The sequence below is a fragment of the Dipteris shenzhenensis genome, chromosome 20, assembly GCF_047967505.1.
Source record: "Dipteris shenzhenensis isolate YYH24624 ecotype China chromosome 20, Dip_SZ_1.0, whole genome shotgun sequence".
Classification (NCBI taxonomy): Eukaryota; Viridiplantae; Streptophyta; class Polypodiopsida; order Gleicheniales; family Dipteridaceae; genus Dipteris; species Dipteris shenzhenensis.
Genome location: NC_141615.1, coordinates 55,585,576 through 55,599,760, shown reverse-complemented (window position 1 = coordinate 55,599,760; position 14,185 = coordinate 55,585,576). Strand labels below are relative to the sequence as shown.

The following is a 14,185-nucleotide window of genomic DNA, read 5'->3' as shown; positions in this document are numbered from 1 at the left end:
GTACAGCAAGTCAGTTTTGGCGGTTCGGACAGATGAACCCCGACTAACTTTAGTTAGTCTCAACTAGCCAGATAAGGGGCTTTTGGAAACAGACTTCACAGCCGTGTTCCCCCTCTTGTGCTGAGTTTCCGGAGCAAGCCTCGGGCATTACTTTAGCTACATGACGCTTCGGCAAGCATTATGCGAAGCAGCGGTTCTCCAAAGCCGTAGCTCTCGGAAGGAGTTCTAGTCGATTCCTGAAGGACCAAGGAACCTTGGGAAGGTGAAGGGCAGTCAGTCAGGTGGATTCCCATCAGCAAGATAGTTGCAGATCTAGAGGTCAAGTAGGTACTTTGGGATCCCGATAGGGGACCAAACTGGGGAGCAAAGGAAAAGACAAAAGAGAAAAAAATTTAGGGAAAACTTTGCCCTCGTGACAGTGGTATCAGAGCTGAAGGAACTGAGCAGAGTGAGTTCCCCAAAGGCATCAGCTTGATAGGATTTGGGAGGTCAAGTGGAATTGACAGTTTTCTCCCACCTTCTGTATTTTCACAGAACAGACAGTCCAGCCTATTTGAAGGCCATTTCTCATGGGTGATTCAAATGAGGTAGCTGGTGCTGAGCCAAGCAACACCAGGAGCAAAACCAAGCTCAAATTCCATGAGCATGATGCAAGGCTTGAGGCCATAGAGCTTGCTCTAACTGAGTTGCAGACCAGCCAGAAGCTACTACAGCAGCAACTCTCAGAAGCTAAAATAGAGCTTGCTCATGTGATGAGCAAGCTAATCAAGGATGATGGGGTCGGACCATCCAGAAGGCATCGGGTCAAGCTCAAGGAGTCCGAACCATACACGGGCACGCGAGAAGTCAAGGTATTAGGGAACTTCATTTACGACATGCAGCAATACCTTGCCCTTGCCAAGATAATCGAGCCCCAAGAGCAAGTGCTCCATGCCTCAACCTACTTGGTGGACGATGCCAAGCTTTGGTGGAGAAATTACAAGGAGGATGAGAGAACCCACCGGAACACATACACAATTTCCACGTGGGAGGAGCTCTCACAAAGGCTGAGGTTGCAGTTTTTGCCCTCCGATATCGAATGGAAGGCTCGGGATGCCTTGAATAGTCTCAAACACACTGGAACCCTGAGGGACTTCATCAAAGCTCACTCCTCCCTAATGCTACAAATCAAGGAGATGAGTGAGGCCGATCGACTTTACTATTTCATCAAAAGGCTGAGGCCTTGGGCACATGATGAGCGCATGAGGGATCATGTAAAGACGGTGGCTAAAGCATACGAGGTAGCCGACCGCCTCACCGATCGGCAAGAGAAACAACATGGTGGTGAGAGACAAGGTCAAGCCAAGCCCAAGCCAAGTGAACAAGGGGTTTCCCCATTCGAGAAGAAAAAGTTCAAGCGGTTTGGCTTCAAAAGGAAGAAGTACCGTCCTATGGGAGAGGTCCCAGCTGAGCAGGCCAAAGCTGAAGTTACTGCTGCTCAAAAAGGTACTGTGCAGCCCAAGAGTAGTGTGGGGTCAGCAAAGGCTTCGTCGAGTCTTTCAGCCCCCAAAGGGAGTGGTTGTTACCTCTACACAGGAGCTCATTTTGCTAGGGACTGCCCTATGCGACAGTCACTGCAAACTATCCAGGAAACAGAAAATGGACAGCCCACTCAAACCATGACACCCCTTCAGCTTCTAGGGGCCATAAATGAAGATAAGGTAGCCTCTGATCTGCTGTTCATTACTGCGACAGTAAACAGATGCCTAGTGAGGGCTATGGTGGATAGCGGGGCTAGCCATAACTTCATCACCTCTAAGAAAGCCAAGGAGATCGGGCTAAAGGTTGAAATCAGTAAAGGCAAGGTCATGAAAACAGTAAATACCCTGGGACAAGCAGTTGCCAAGGTGGCCAAAGGAGTAAGTATCCAAGTGGGAGGCTGTTCTCATAGGTCAAAATTTTCTGTGGTGGAAATGGATGATTTCGACATGGTGTTTGGGCAAACATGGTTGAGAGCCAACAGAGTCCTTATCAACAGCCATGATGAGCAGTTGGTATTCTGCAAGGAAGGAGGTTGGGAGGTGGTAAAAGCATCAAGGCAAAAGGGAGGCCCTTTGCCCCAACTCCTCTCAGCCATGCCGTTGCAAGAAGCAGTAGGAAAAGGTAGTCAAGCCTACCTAGTGGTCATCGAAGAGCATGAGGAGAACTCAGTTCCATCTATGGGACATGTACCACATGAGGTGCAGGGTTTACTGACGGAGTACACTGATATACTACCCGAGAAGCTCCCAAGGGAGCTTCCTCCTAAACGGGAGATAAACCAGAGGATAGAGGTGTATCTAGGATCAGACCCTCCAGCCAAGGCACCTGACAGGTTGTCACAAGAAGAGAATGTAGATACGGATGCATACGAGAGGACTTGCCACAGTTGTGGGCAAGATAAAGCTGAAGGAATGAAACCAGCGGGGGAAGTATCCGTACTACCTACTATAGGGGGAGTAGCTCCAGCAGAAGGAGCCTTCCACGAGGAGTGGGTAACAAGGCTTAGATCTGCCCGGGAGCAGTTGGGTAAAGCTCAAGATAGGATGAAAAAATTCGCAGATCGGAAGAGGAGGCATGTAGAGTATGAGGTTGGCGAGAAGGTCTACCTCAAACTGAACCCTGAGCAGTTCAGCATGCCAAAGGAGCTCACGGATCATCTTGCGTGTAGGTACGATGGGGAGACGACAGGCCATACGAGATCCTTGAGAGGGTAGGCAAGCTGGCCTATCATCTGCAACTTCCTCCCCATCTACATATTCATCCCACCTTTCACGTTTCCATGTTGAAGGGTGCTCAAGAAGATGATGATCCAGCCCGTGAGCAGAGGAATAGAGGTCCAGCTCTACTGATGGATCGTGGAGAGGGTGAATACCTCGAGAGTATCATGGCACACCATGATAGACCGAATCAGTTCGGGCCTAACACGCTGTACCATTGTCACTGGAGGGAGCAGCCTTCAAGTGAAGACTCATGGAGGATGGAACCTTCTCTATGGCGGTTCATGGACATCGTGCGTGGCTACAATGATTCACACCCCTTTCCAAAGAAGCGGGGGAGCAAGAGTAAAAGGGGGGGAATGTAACGGGTGGCCCATTGACAAGGGACTGAGTCTCAGTCCGCCCCCTCCTTCATCATCACCTTCGGATTCGAATTGGCAGCAAGAAGAAAGTCCTTGCCCTCTTTTGGGTCAAGGGGGAGCAACCCTTTGACATCCCTAGGACCTAACCAAGGGGAGCAGCCCATGGTGTGGTTGGATTCCCAACTAAGGCTCTAAAGGGCTCAATTCAAACAGGAGGATTTGAATTGATTGGCCCTTCAAAGTATCCGTTGGGAGGAAAGTACAAAAGGAGGAATGAAGCCTTAATGAAGGCAGCTGAACGTTGGAACCAAGGGAGACTCCCTCCAAAATTCAAACACACAAAACTCACAAGGATTCAGAATTCCAGCACAACAGGGCTTGGAGAGGATACGTGAGCTGCCAGCTCCATCTCTAATCCTGAGAGAGTGTGAGAATTTCTACATCTGAGAGATGCTTCAGGTAATCTTTACCCTATGGCGCTTTGACCACAGGGCCTCTTCTTTTTGGAATACAGAACATTCGTTGTCTTTTCTCTGAGTGTTTTTCTTCCAAACGTAGAGGTAGATAGATGGCAAGCATCGTCCCCTCCTCCCCTTCGTTAAGTTTTGAGTGTGCAGGGTGAGTTTGAAGCTCACCTTCAAGCCAAGGCTTCCCCTTGGCTTGAGGAAGGAGTCTACCAAGTGGCAGACCGATCAGTAGCTCGTGGAAGACGCGGTGATCGTCGAGGTGCGGCCTCATAGCTTATTTCGACCGATGCAGAGAGCAGTGCGACCTACGTACTGCTCTGTTCGATCCAGGACTTCGTGAGAGTCAAAAGACCCTCCTGAGTATTTCCCCTACGAAGTAGCAGAGCCCGCGAAGCTCGAACCACGGAGAATGGGCTGACTGAGACCCCGCCATCGTCTAACAGAAGGTGACGGAACTGCAGTTCCATCATGTCGAAGCTTTGGAAGCTTCACATAGCCACTCCCCAGCTCCATTGATCGAACCCACTGGTATAGAGCACCGCCCCACCAATGTGATCACAGGGCCGAGCCCATGATCATAACCGTGCCTCGTTTTGCAAGCACCAACCCGACGGACTTCTCACCCATCGACGGATTCCTTCGATTGAACTAGACCGAAAGGACGAGGAGTTTCCTCCCGATCATTTGAGCTCACCATTGCCCCTGTAGAAGACGTGCGATGCCAGAGATCGGCCCTTCGACGTGCGCATGGTGACGGGGAGGTCACCATATCTCCGATGCCCCAAGGCTGCTATAAAAGCATATGGGCAAGATTGGTACCCAAGTAAGGCCACGGCCCTGGTGGTTAGCCGGGCCGTAGTGTATTCGGAGCATCTTCACAGAGGTCCCGGGTTCGAGTCCGGGTAGGGGGGTGCAGAGCGTGAGTCGACGAGGGGGCCGACCCCCTTTTGCTAATCTCCAGAGTACATGATATAACCAAGGGGTCTCGCTTGGTTACACCAACCAAGACAAGGCCCCGTGGTTAGCTCAACGATAGGCGTTGCGGTTGCTACCTCGGCCGTTTTGTGTTCGAATCCCGAGCGAGGTGGTGCGTGCTAATTTTGGGAGCGCCCGCGCTCGGGGAGGCACAATATTTAGTTTAGTGGCCACGGTCAGTTACACCAACCAAGAGTTGGCTTGGCGGTTGGCGCTTGGAGTACTTGGTAGAAGGTCGTGGGTTTGAATACCTTGTTCAGCCGTGCAGAGTTTTGGGTAGCCCCATGTGAAGGAAGATACACTACATCACTAAGTGGTTGGAATAGGTTACACTCAGGCCACTTGGCTAGCCTAACTAAAGACTCTGCGCATAGTTCCCTGGAGGTCCTGAGTTCGAGTTCTGGCGGTTGGCCATCCTTTTAGCACAGTCCACTAATTTTGGAGGTACATCCAGTCAGTTTTGGCGGTTCGGACAGATTAACCCCGACTAAATTTAGTTAGTCTCAACTAACCAGACAAGGGGCTTTTGGAAACAGACTTCACAGTCGTGTTCCCCCTCTTGTCCTGAGTTTTCCGAGCAAGCCTCCGGCATTACTTTTGCTACACGACACTTCGGCAAGCATTATGCGAAGGAGCGGTTCTCCAAAGCTGTAGCTCTCGGAAGGAGTTCTAGTCAATTCCTCTGAGCGTCTGGAGGACTAGGGAACCTTGGGAAGGTGAAAGGCAGTCAGTTAGGTGGATTCCCATCAGCTAGACAGTTGTAGATCTAGAGGTCAAGCAGGTACTTTGGGATCCCGATAGGGGACCAAACTGGGGAGCAAAGGAAAAGACAAAAGAGAAAAAAATTTAGGGAAAACTTTGCCCTCGTGACAGTGGTATCAGAGCTGAAGGAACTGCAGAGCTGAAGGAACTGATAGGATTTGGGAGGTCAAGTGGAATTGACAGTTTTCTCCCACCTTCTGTATTTTCTCAGAACAGATAGTCCAGCCTATTTGAAGGCCATTTCTCATGGGTGATTCAAATGAGGTAGCTGGTGCTGAGCCAAGCAACACCAGGAGCAGAACCAAGCTCAAATTCCGTGAGCATGATGCAAGGCTTGAGGCCATAGAGCTTGCTATAACTGAGTTGCAGACCAGCCAGAAGCTGCTACATCAGCAACTCTCAAAAGCTAAAATAGAGCTTGCTCATGTGATGAGCAAGCTAATCAAGGATGATGGGGTCGGACCATCCAAAAGGCATCGGGTCAAGCTCAAGGAGCCCGAACCATACACGGGCGTGCGAGAAGTCAAGGTATTAGAGAACTTTATTTCCGACATGCAGCAATACCTTGCCCTTGCCAAGATAATCGAGCCCCAAGAGCAAGTGCTCCATGCCTCAACCTACTTGGTGGACGACGCCAAGCTTTGGTGGAGAAATTACAAGGAGGATGAGAGAACCCACCACAACACATACACAATTTCCACGTGGGAGGAGCTCTCACAAAGGGTGAGGTTGCAGTTTCTGCCCTCCGACATCGAATGGAAGGCTCAGGATGCCTTGAACAGTCTCAAACACACCGGAACCCTGAGGGACTTCATCAAAGCTCACTCCTCCCTAATGCTACAAATCAAGGAGATGAGTGAGGCCGATCGCCTTTACTATTTCATCAAAAGGCTGACGCCTTGGACACATGATGAGCTCATGAGGGAGCATGTAAAGACGGTGGTTGAAGCATACGAGGTAGCGGATCGCCTCACCGATTGGCAAGAGAAACAACAAAGTGAACAAGGGGTTTCCCCATTCGAGATGAAAAAGTTCAAGCGGTTTGGTTCAAAAGGAAGAAGTACCATCCTATGGGAGAGGTCCCAGCTGAGCAGGCCAAACCTGAAGCTACTACTGCTCAAAAAGGTACTGTGCAGCCCAAGAGTAGTGTGGGGTCAGCAAAGGCTTCGTCGAGTCTTTCAGCCCCCAAAGGGAGTGGTTGTTACATCTGCACAGGAGCTCATTTTGCTAGGGACTGCCCTATGCGACAGTCACTGCAGACTATCCAGGAAACAGAAAATGGACAGCCCACTCAAACCATGACACCCCTTCAGCTTCTAGGGACCATGAATGAAGATAAGGTAGCCTCTGATCTGTTGTTCATTACTGCGACAGTAAACAGATGCCTAGTGAGGGCTATGGTGGACAGCGGGGCTAGCCATAACTTCATCACCTCTAAGAAAGCCAAGGAGATCGGGCTGAAGGCTAAAATCAGTAAAGGCAAGGTCATGAAAACAGTAAATACCCGGGACAAGTAGTTGCCAAGGTGGCCAAAGGAGTAAGTATCTAAGTGGGAGGCTGTTCTCACAGGTCAGAATTTTCTGTGGTGGAAATGGATGATTTCGACATGGTGTTTGGGCAAACACGGTTGAGAGCCCACAGAGTCCTTATCGACAGCCATGACGAGCAGCTGGTATTCTGCAAGGAAGGAGGTTGGGAGGTGGTAAAAGCATCAAGGCAAAAGGGAGGCCCTTTGCCCCAACTCCTCTCAGCGTTGCAAGAAGCAGTAGGAAAAGGTAGTCAAGCCTACCTAGCGGTCATCGAAGAGCATGAGGAGAACTCAGTTCCATCTATGGGACATGTACCACATGAGGTGCAGGTTTTACTGACGGAGTACGCTGATATCCTACGCGAGAAGCTCCCAAGGGAGCTTCATCCTAAACGGGAGATAGACCAGAGGATAGAGGTGTATCTAGGATCAGACCCTCCAGCCATAGTTGTGGGCAAGATAAAGCTGAAGGAATGAAACCAGCGGGGGAAGCATCTATACTACCTACTATAGGGGGAGTAGCTCGAGCAGGAGGAGCCTTCCACGAGGAGTGGGTAACAAGTTTTAGATCTGCCCGGGAGCAGCTGGGTAAAGCTCAAGATAGGATGAAAAAATTCGCAGATCGGAAGAGGAGGCATGTAGAGTACGAGGTTGGCGAGAAGGTCTACCTCAAACTGAACCCTGAGCAGTTCGGCATGCCAAAGGAGCTCACGGATCGTCTTGCGCACAAGTACGAGGGGCCATACGAGATCCTTGAGAAGGTAGGCAAGCTGGCCTATCGTCTGCAACTTCCTCCCCATCTACATATTCATCCCACCTTTCACGTTTCCATGTTGAAGGGTGCTCAACAAGATGCTGATCCAGCCCGTGAGCAGAGGAATAGAGGTCCGGCTCTAGTGATGGATCGTGGAGAGGGTGAAGACCTCGAGAGTATCATGGCACACTGTGATAGACTGAATCAGTTCGGGCCTAACAGGCTGTACCATTGTCACTGGAGGGAGCAGCCTTCAAGTGAAGACTCATGGAGGATGGAACCTTCTCTATGGTAGTTCGTGGACATCGTGCGCGGCTACAATGATTCACACTCCTTTCCAAAGAAGCGAGGGAGCAAGAGTAAAAGGGGGGAAATGTAACGGGCCCGTTGACAAGGGACTGAGTCTCAATCCACCCCCTCCTTCATCATCACCTTCGGATTCGACATCGGCAGGAAGAAGGAAGTCCTTGCCCTCTGTTGGGTCAAGGGGGAGCAACCCTTTGACATCCCTAGGACCTAACCAAGGGGAGCAGCCCATGGTGTGGTTGGATTCCCAACTAAGGCTCTAAAGGGCTCAATTCAAACGGGAGGATTTGAATTGATTGGCCCTTCAAAGTATCTGTTGGGAGGAAAGTACAAAAGGAAGAATGAAGCCTTAATGAAGGCGGCTGAACGTTGGAACCAAGGGAGACTCCCTCCAAAATTCAAACACACAAAACTCACAAGGATTCAGAATTCTAGCACAACAGGGCTTGGAGAGGATACGTGAGCTGCGAGCTCCATCTGTAATCCTGAGAGAGTGTGAGAATTTCTGCATCTGAGCTATGCTTCCACGTAATCTTTGCCCTGTGGCGCTTTGACCACAGGGCCTCTTCTTTTTGGAATACAGAACATTCGTTGTCTCTGCTCTGAGTGTTTTTGTTCCAAACGTTGAGGTAGATAGATGGGAAGCATCGTCCCCCCCTCCCCTTCGTTAAGTTTTGAGTGTGTAGGGCGAGTTTGAAGCTCACCTTCGAGCCAGGGCTTCCCCTTGGCTTGAGGAAGGAGTCTACCAAGTGGCAAACCGATCAGTAGCTCGTGGAAGACGCGGTGACTGTCGAGGTGCGGCCTCATAGCTTATTTCAATCAATGCAGAGAGCAGTGCGACCTGCATACTGCTGCTGCATTCGATCGAGGACTTCGTGAGAGTCGAAAGACCCTCTTGAGTATCTCCCCTATGAAGTAGCAGAGCCCGCGAAGCTCGGACCATGGAGAACGGGATGACTGAGATCCCGCCATCGTCTAACGGAAGGTGACGGAACTGTAGTTCCGTCATGTCGAAGCCTTGGAAGCTTCACACAGCCACTCCCCAGCTCCATTCATCCAACCCACTAGTACAGAGCACCGCCCCATCGACGCGATCACAGGGCCAAGCCCATGATCATAACCGTGCCTCGGTTTGAAAGCACCAACCCGATGGACTTCTCGCCCATCGACGGATTCCTTCGACGGAACTAGACGGAAAGGACAAGGAGTTTCCTCCCGGTCGTTTGAGCTCACCATTGCCATCACCCTCTCCCATGCGAATACTCACGTACCTGTAGAAGACGTACGATGCCAGAGATCGTCGGCCCTTCGACGTGCGCATGGTGATGCGGAGGTCGCCATAGTTCCGATGCCCCAAGGCTGCTATAAAAGCATATGGGCAAGATTGGTACCCAAGCAAGGCCACGGCCCCGGTGGTTAGCCGAGCCCTGATGTATTCCGAGCATCTTCACAGAGGTCACGGGTTCGAGTCCAAGCAGGGGGACTGCAGAGCGCGAGTCGACGAGGGGGCTGACCCCCTTTTGCTAATCTCCAGAGTACACGATATAACCAAGGGGTCTCGCTTGGTTACACCAACCAAGACAAGGCCCCGTGGTTAGCTCGACGATAGGCACTACGGTTGCTACCTTGGCCGTTTTGTGTTCGAATCCCGAGCGAGGTGGTGCGCGATAATTTTGGCAGTGCCCACGCTCGGGGAGGCACAGTATTTAGTTCGGTGGCCACGGTCGATTACACCAACCAAGAGTTGGCTTGGCGGTTGGCGCTTGGATTACTTCGTAGAAGGTCGTGGGTTCGAATACCCCGTTCGGCAGCACAGAGTTTTGGGTAGCCCCGCGTGAAGGAAGATACACTACATCACTAAGTGGTTGGTATAGGTTACACTAACCAAGACCAGGCCACTTGGCTAGCCTAACTAAAGACTCTGTGCGTAGTTCCCTGGAGGTCCTGAGTTCGAGTTCTGGCAGTTGGCCATCCTTTTAGCACAGTCCACTAATTTTGGAGGTACACCTAAAAGGATTGCCAACTGCCAGAAGTCGAACTCAGGACCTCCAGGGAACTACGCGCAGAGTCTTTAGTTAGGCTAGCCAAGTGGCCTGGTCTTGGTTAGTGTAACCTATACAAAACACTTAGTGATGTAGTGTATCTTCCTTCACGCGGGGCTACCCAAAACTCTGCACAGCCAAATAGGGTATTTGAACCCACGACCTTCTACCAAGTACCCGAGAAGCCAATCGTACTGTGCCAACAGTTCGTTAGTGTAACCGGGTGGCGCTCCTTAGTTTTAATTTGTCCCTACCCGAACACGGGCGCTCCCAAAATGTTCGCGCACCACCGCGCTAGGATTCGAACACACCACCACTAGGAAAGCAACCGCAGTGCCTATCGTTGGGCTAGCCACGGAGCCAAGTCTTGGTTAGTGTAACCAAGCCGGGCCTCCTGGCTATATTGTGTTCTTTAGAGACTAGCAAAAGGGGTCGGCCCCTCGTCTGCCTCCCCCTGCCTGGATTCGAACCCGTGACCTGTGCGAAGATGCCGTGGCCTTGCTTGTGATTCATTCCTATCCATATGCTTTTATAGAAGACTTCGAGCTTGGCGGCTACGGTGACCTCCCCGTCACCATGCGCACGTTGAAGGGCAGCTCTCTGGCATCGCACGTCTTCTACAGGTAGGTGGGTACTCGCATGGAAGAGGGTGCTGTCAATGGTGCACGCGATCGATCGTGATGGCTCTTCTCGACTTTTTCATCGTCTTCCATCGAAGGATTCTGTCAATGGTCTAGATCTCCGTCCGGTTCGTGCTTGCAAACTGAGGCATGGTTATGATCATGGGCTCGGCCCTATGATCGCGTCGGTGGGGCGGTTCCCTGTACCAGTGGGCTCGATCAATGGAGCTGTGGAGTGGCTATGTGAAGCTTCCAAAGCTTCAACGTGCCGGAACGTCACCTTTCGTTAGACGATGGCAGGATCTCAGTCGGCCGGTTCTCCCTCGTCCGAGTTCCGCGGGCTCTGTAGTTTTGTAGGGGAGATATTCAGGAGGGTATCTCGACCATCACAAACTCCTGGATCGAACGGAGCAGTACGCAGGTCGCACGGCTCTTTGCATCGGTCAAACTAAGCTCTGAGGCAGCACCTCGACGATCGCCGCGTCCTCCACGAGCTACCGATCGGTCTGCCCTTGGTAAGCTCTTTCCTCAGGCCAAGGGGAAGCCCTGGCTCGAAGGTAAGCTTCCAATACGCCCTACACGCTCAGAACTTAACCAGGGGGGGAAACGATGCTTGCCATCTATCTACCTCAACGTTTAGGAACAAACACTCAGAGCAGAGACAACGAATGTTCTGTATTCCAAAAAGAAGAGGCCCTGTGGTCAAAACGCCATAGGTTAAAAAGATTACATGGAAGCATCTCTCAGATGCAGAAATCCTCACACTCTCTCAGGATTACAGATGGAGCTCGCAGCTCATGTATCCTCTCCCCAAGCCCTGTTGTGCTACAATTCTGAATCCTTGTGAGTTTTGTGTATTTGAATTTTGGAGGGAGTCTCCCTTGGTTCCAACGTTCAGCCGCCTTCATTAAGGCTTCATTCCTCCTTTTGTACTTTCCTCCCAACAGATACTTTGAAGGGCCAATCAATTCAAATCCTCCCGTTTGAATTGAGCCCTTTAGAGCCTTAGTTGGGAATCCAACCACACCATGGGCTGCTCCCCTTGGTTAGGTCCTAGGGATGTCAAAGGGTTGCTCCCCCTTGACCCAAAAGAGGGCAAGGACTTCCTCCTTGCTGCTGATGTCAAATCCGAAGGTGATGATGAAGGAGGGGGCGGGGGGGCGAGGACTGAGACTCAGTGCCTTGTCAACGGGCCACCCGTTACACTCAGGTCCCCCCCTTCCTTAGCGCCGACAACACCCCCCTACACAACATGTTTCACCACTATCTCAGCATACACCACTACCTCAGCAGCTAGCTACAACGACACCGGCACAGTTTCACACAGAGAGCTCGAGCACCACTGGGGAGCATAGAGGCACCGCAAGGGGCGGGGCAGATTCACGAGTCGCTCTCCTGGCCCCTCTTGACGGACCATCTTTGTTGTTCTACCTTCATAGCGAGGGGGATGAGAAGTGGTCGTGTGAATTGGTGGAGTAGCAGACAACAGAGCACATGGAGGAGTGGATTGGGGTCCGACTGAGCAAGCACTTCTTCGATCGCAGTGGACAAAGTACAAGGTGGGGCTTCTCCTCCCTGAGGTTTCATCTTCAGATCATCTTGAGGGTGCATGCGCGTTGGGAGCTTCCTTTGGATGTTCGAGCATGGTCGACATCAGAGGCAATTGCTTATTACAGGCTTCCACAGGTGGAGCTGACGAGTTGGCTATAGAGCGTCCTCTCACTTGGAGGGGGGGTGACTCCCTTGATCCGATCCCGTGGTTCGGACGTACGACCAAGCGCTTCCATGAGTATGCCCATGCTCATTCATCAGCTTCGTCTTCTAGCCCGAACAAGCAACTGTTCGGGACACAGTCTCCCTCATGAGTTTACACCTTATTTCTTGGAATATGAATGGGTTCCACTCTTCTGGAGCACGCGGTCCTCGGAAATTGGTTCTACGACAGGAGTTGCAGCCATGGTCATAGTGATGTGCTTCTACTCCAAGATCATAAGTTATGCGTAGTAGGGAACTAGATGTGGGAAGGTACTACTGGGCTAATCTCACACCTACTAGGAGCCTTCTATCGGAGAGCATGGTCGCAACTATGGTGTTTGGACTTCTATTGGGATGCCTTTATTACCCAGTGTGGTTAGCCACGGCTCTCTTGTTCCGAGGCGAGCCTTATGGTATGTTTGGATATTGAGGGTTCCAGGCTAGGGATCCTCAATATATACACACCTACGAAGGTGAGAGTGAGAGCTACTTTCTGGCACACGGTTGTTACTTCTCTCCCAGTGATGGACTCCTCCTAGATTGTGGGAGGAGACTTGAACACCCTGGAGACCTTGGATGACCAACAGGGATGCAGCAGTGGTTCGAGGTTATTGCGTGGGGGGAGTAGGAAGCCTGGGAGGCTTTTCTTTTCGCCATTGGTGGTAGGGATACTTGGTGAGATGCAGCCTTCAATCGATGGTCTGGCAGCCTAGAGTTTTCCTGGGGTTTCCGATGAGAGGGAGGACGATTGTTGGAATGCTTGGACCGCTTCTACATCAGTGAGTGGGCAGCATGTCGGGGAGGACAGATGGGGATCGTGGCTGGGACCACCCTGTGAGACCATGCTCCTGCTTTACTCACCTTAGACTCCTGCACTCAATCATTAGTTCCTCACTCCTGCATTCCCGATTCGATGTATGAGGGAGAGGACGTGCAAAGCAACATCATGGAACTTTCAGTGCGCTATTGGTCTGAGGGAGACATAGTCGAGCAGGTGGCTCAGGCACTTACGGAGTCCAGTCAGATATGCCTTGAGGCAGCGTTGAGAGCCACACATGAGACTTGGGCGAGGGAACGAGGACTCCGCAAAGACCTTGCTTCCATTCAGAGGCTGCATAGTAGTCATCCCCTAGTTTGAAGGCACTCAGGGTACAGGAGATCTGTGTCCGCATTGCCCTGGATGAGGTCGTGCATCGGAAGTCTGAGTTCACCTTTCACGCCTCTACCTCCTAGGCAAGGAGGGGAAATTGCATGAGCAGATAGTTCTTCAAGATGCATGGGCCACGACCAGTAGGTAAGCAAGTCAGAAGCATACGAGCCCAAGATGACAGCCTGTGGGCGGCAGGTGATGGGCTTTGCGACGGATTTCTACAGAGAGGTCTTCCAGGCAGAGCTCCTCTCCCCATGAGATGGCAGATGTAGAGAGCAGGTCTAGAGTTGCACCTGTCCATCCGTTACCGCCCAGATGGGGAGGCACTATTGGCCCCTTTCACAGAGGAGGAGCTTCATGACGCCTTCTCTGAGCAGGATGTGTAGAAATGCCTGGGCGAGGACGATCTATCTCGAGCGTTCTTCCTTACCAAGTGAGACTGTCTCTTCTTGCAGCATTTTAGCACATTTTCAGCTCAAGCAGGATGCCGAGCTTCAAAGCCAGGCCCTGGTGGGCAAGTTGGTAGTCCGTGGGTTCACACCAATGGATAGACGTGGAAGCTCTTTTGCAAGATGGGCTTAGCTCCTGCCACCCCCAGCAGGGTGGAGAGTGGTGACAGTCATTGAGGTGGATCTTCACGACAACACCTGCCACCTTTCCTTCACAGCCTTGTAGTGGTGTGGCATCGTTTGCGACCTAGCCTAAGGCAGGTACCTTCGAGTTGTC

General features: G+C 51.5%; 1 protein-coding gene across 1 annotated transcript; it reads left to right on the top strand.

Moving 5' to 3' along the window:
* The first annotated feature begins 7,305 nt into the window (after positions 1-7,305).
* Positions 7,306-7,881, top strand: LOC147889873 (uncharacterized). Its single transcript, XM_087391332.1, has one exon. It carries the CDS (start codon positions 7,306-7,308, stop codon positions 7,879-7,881), a length of 576 nt encoding a protein of 191 aa, XP_087247458.1.
* The last annotated feature ends 6,304 nt before the right edge of the window (positions 7,882-14,185 follow it).

Bases quoted from the DNA above. Each gene is read 5' to 3' on its own strand.
- LOC147889873 (XM_087391332.1), top strand. From the start codon at position 7,306: ATGAAACCAGCGGGGGAAGCATCTATACTACCTACTATAGGGGGAGTA.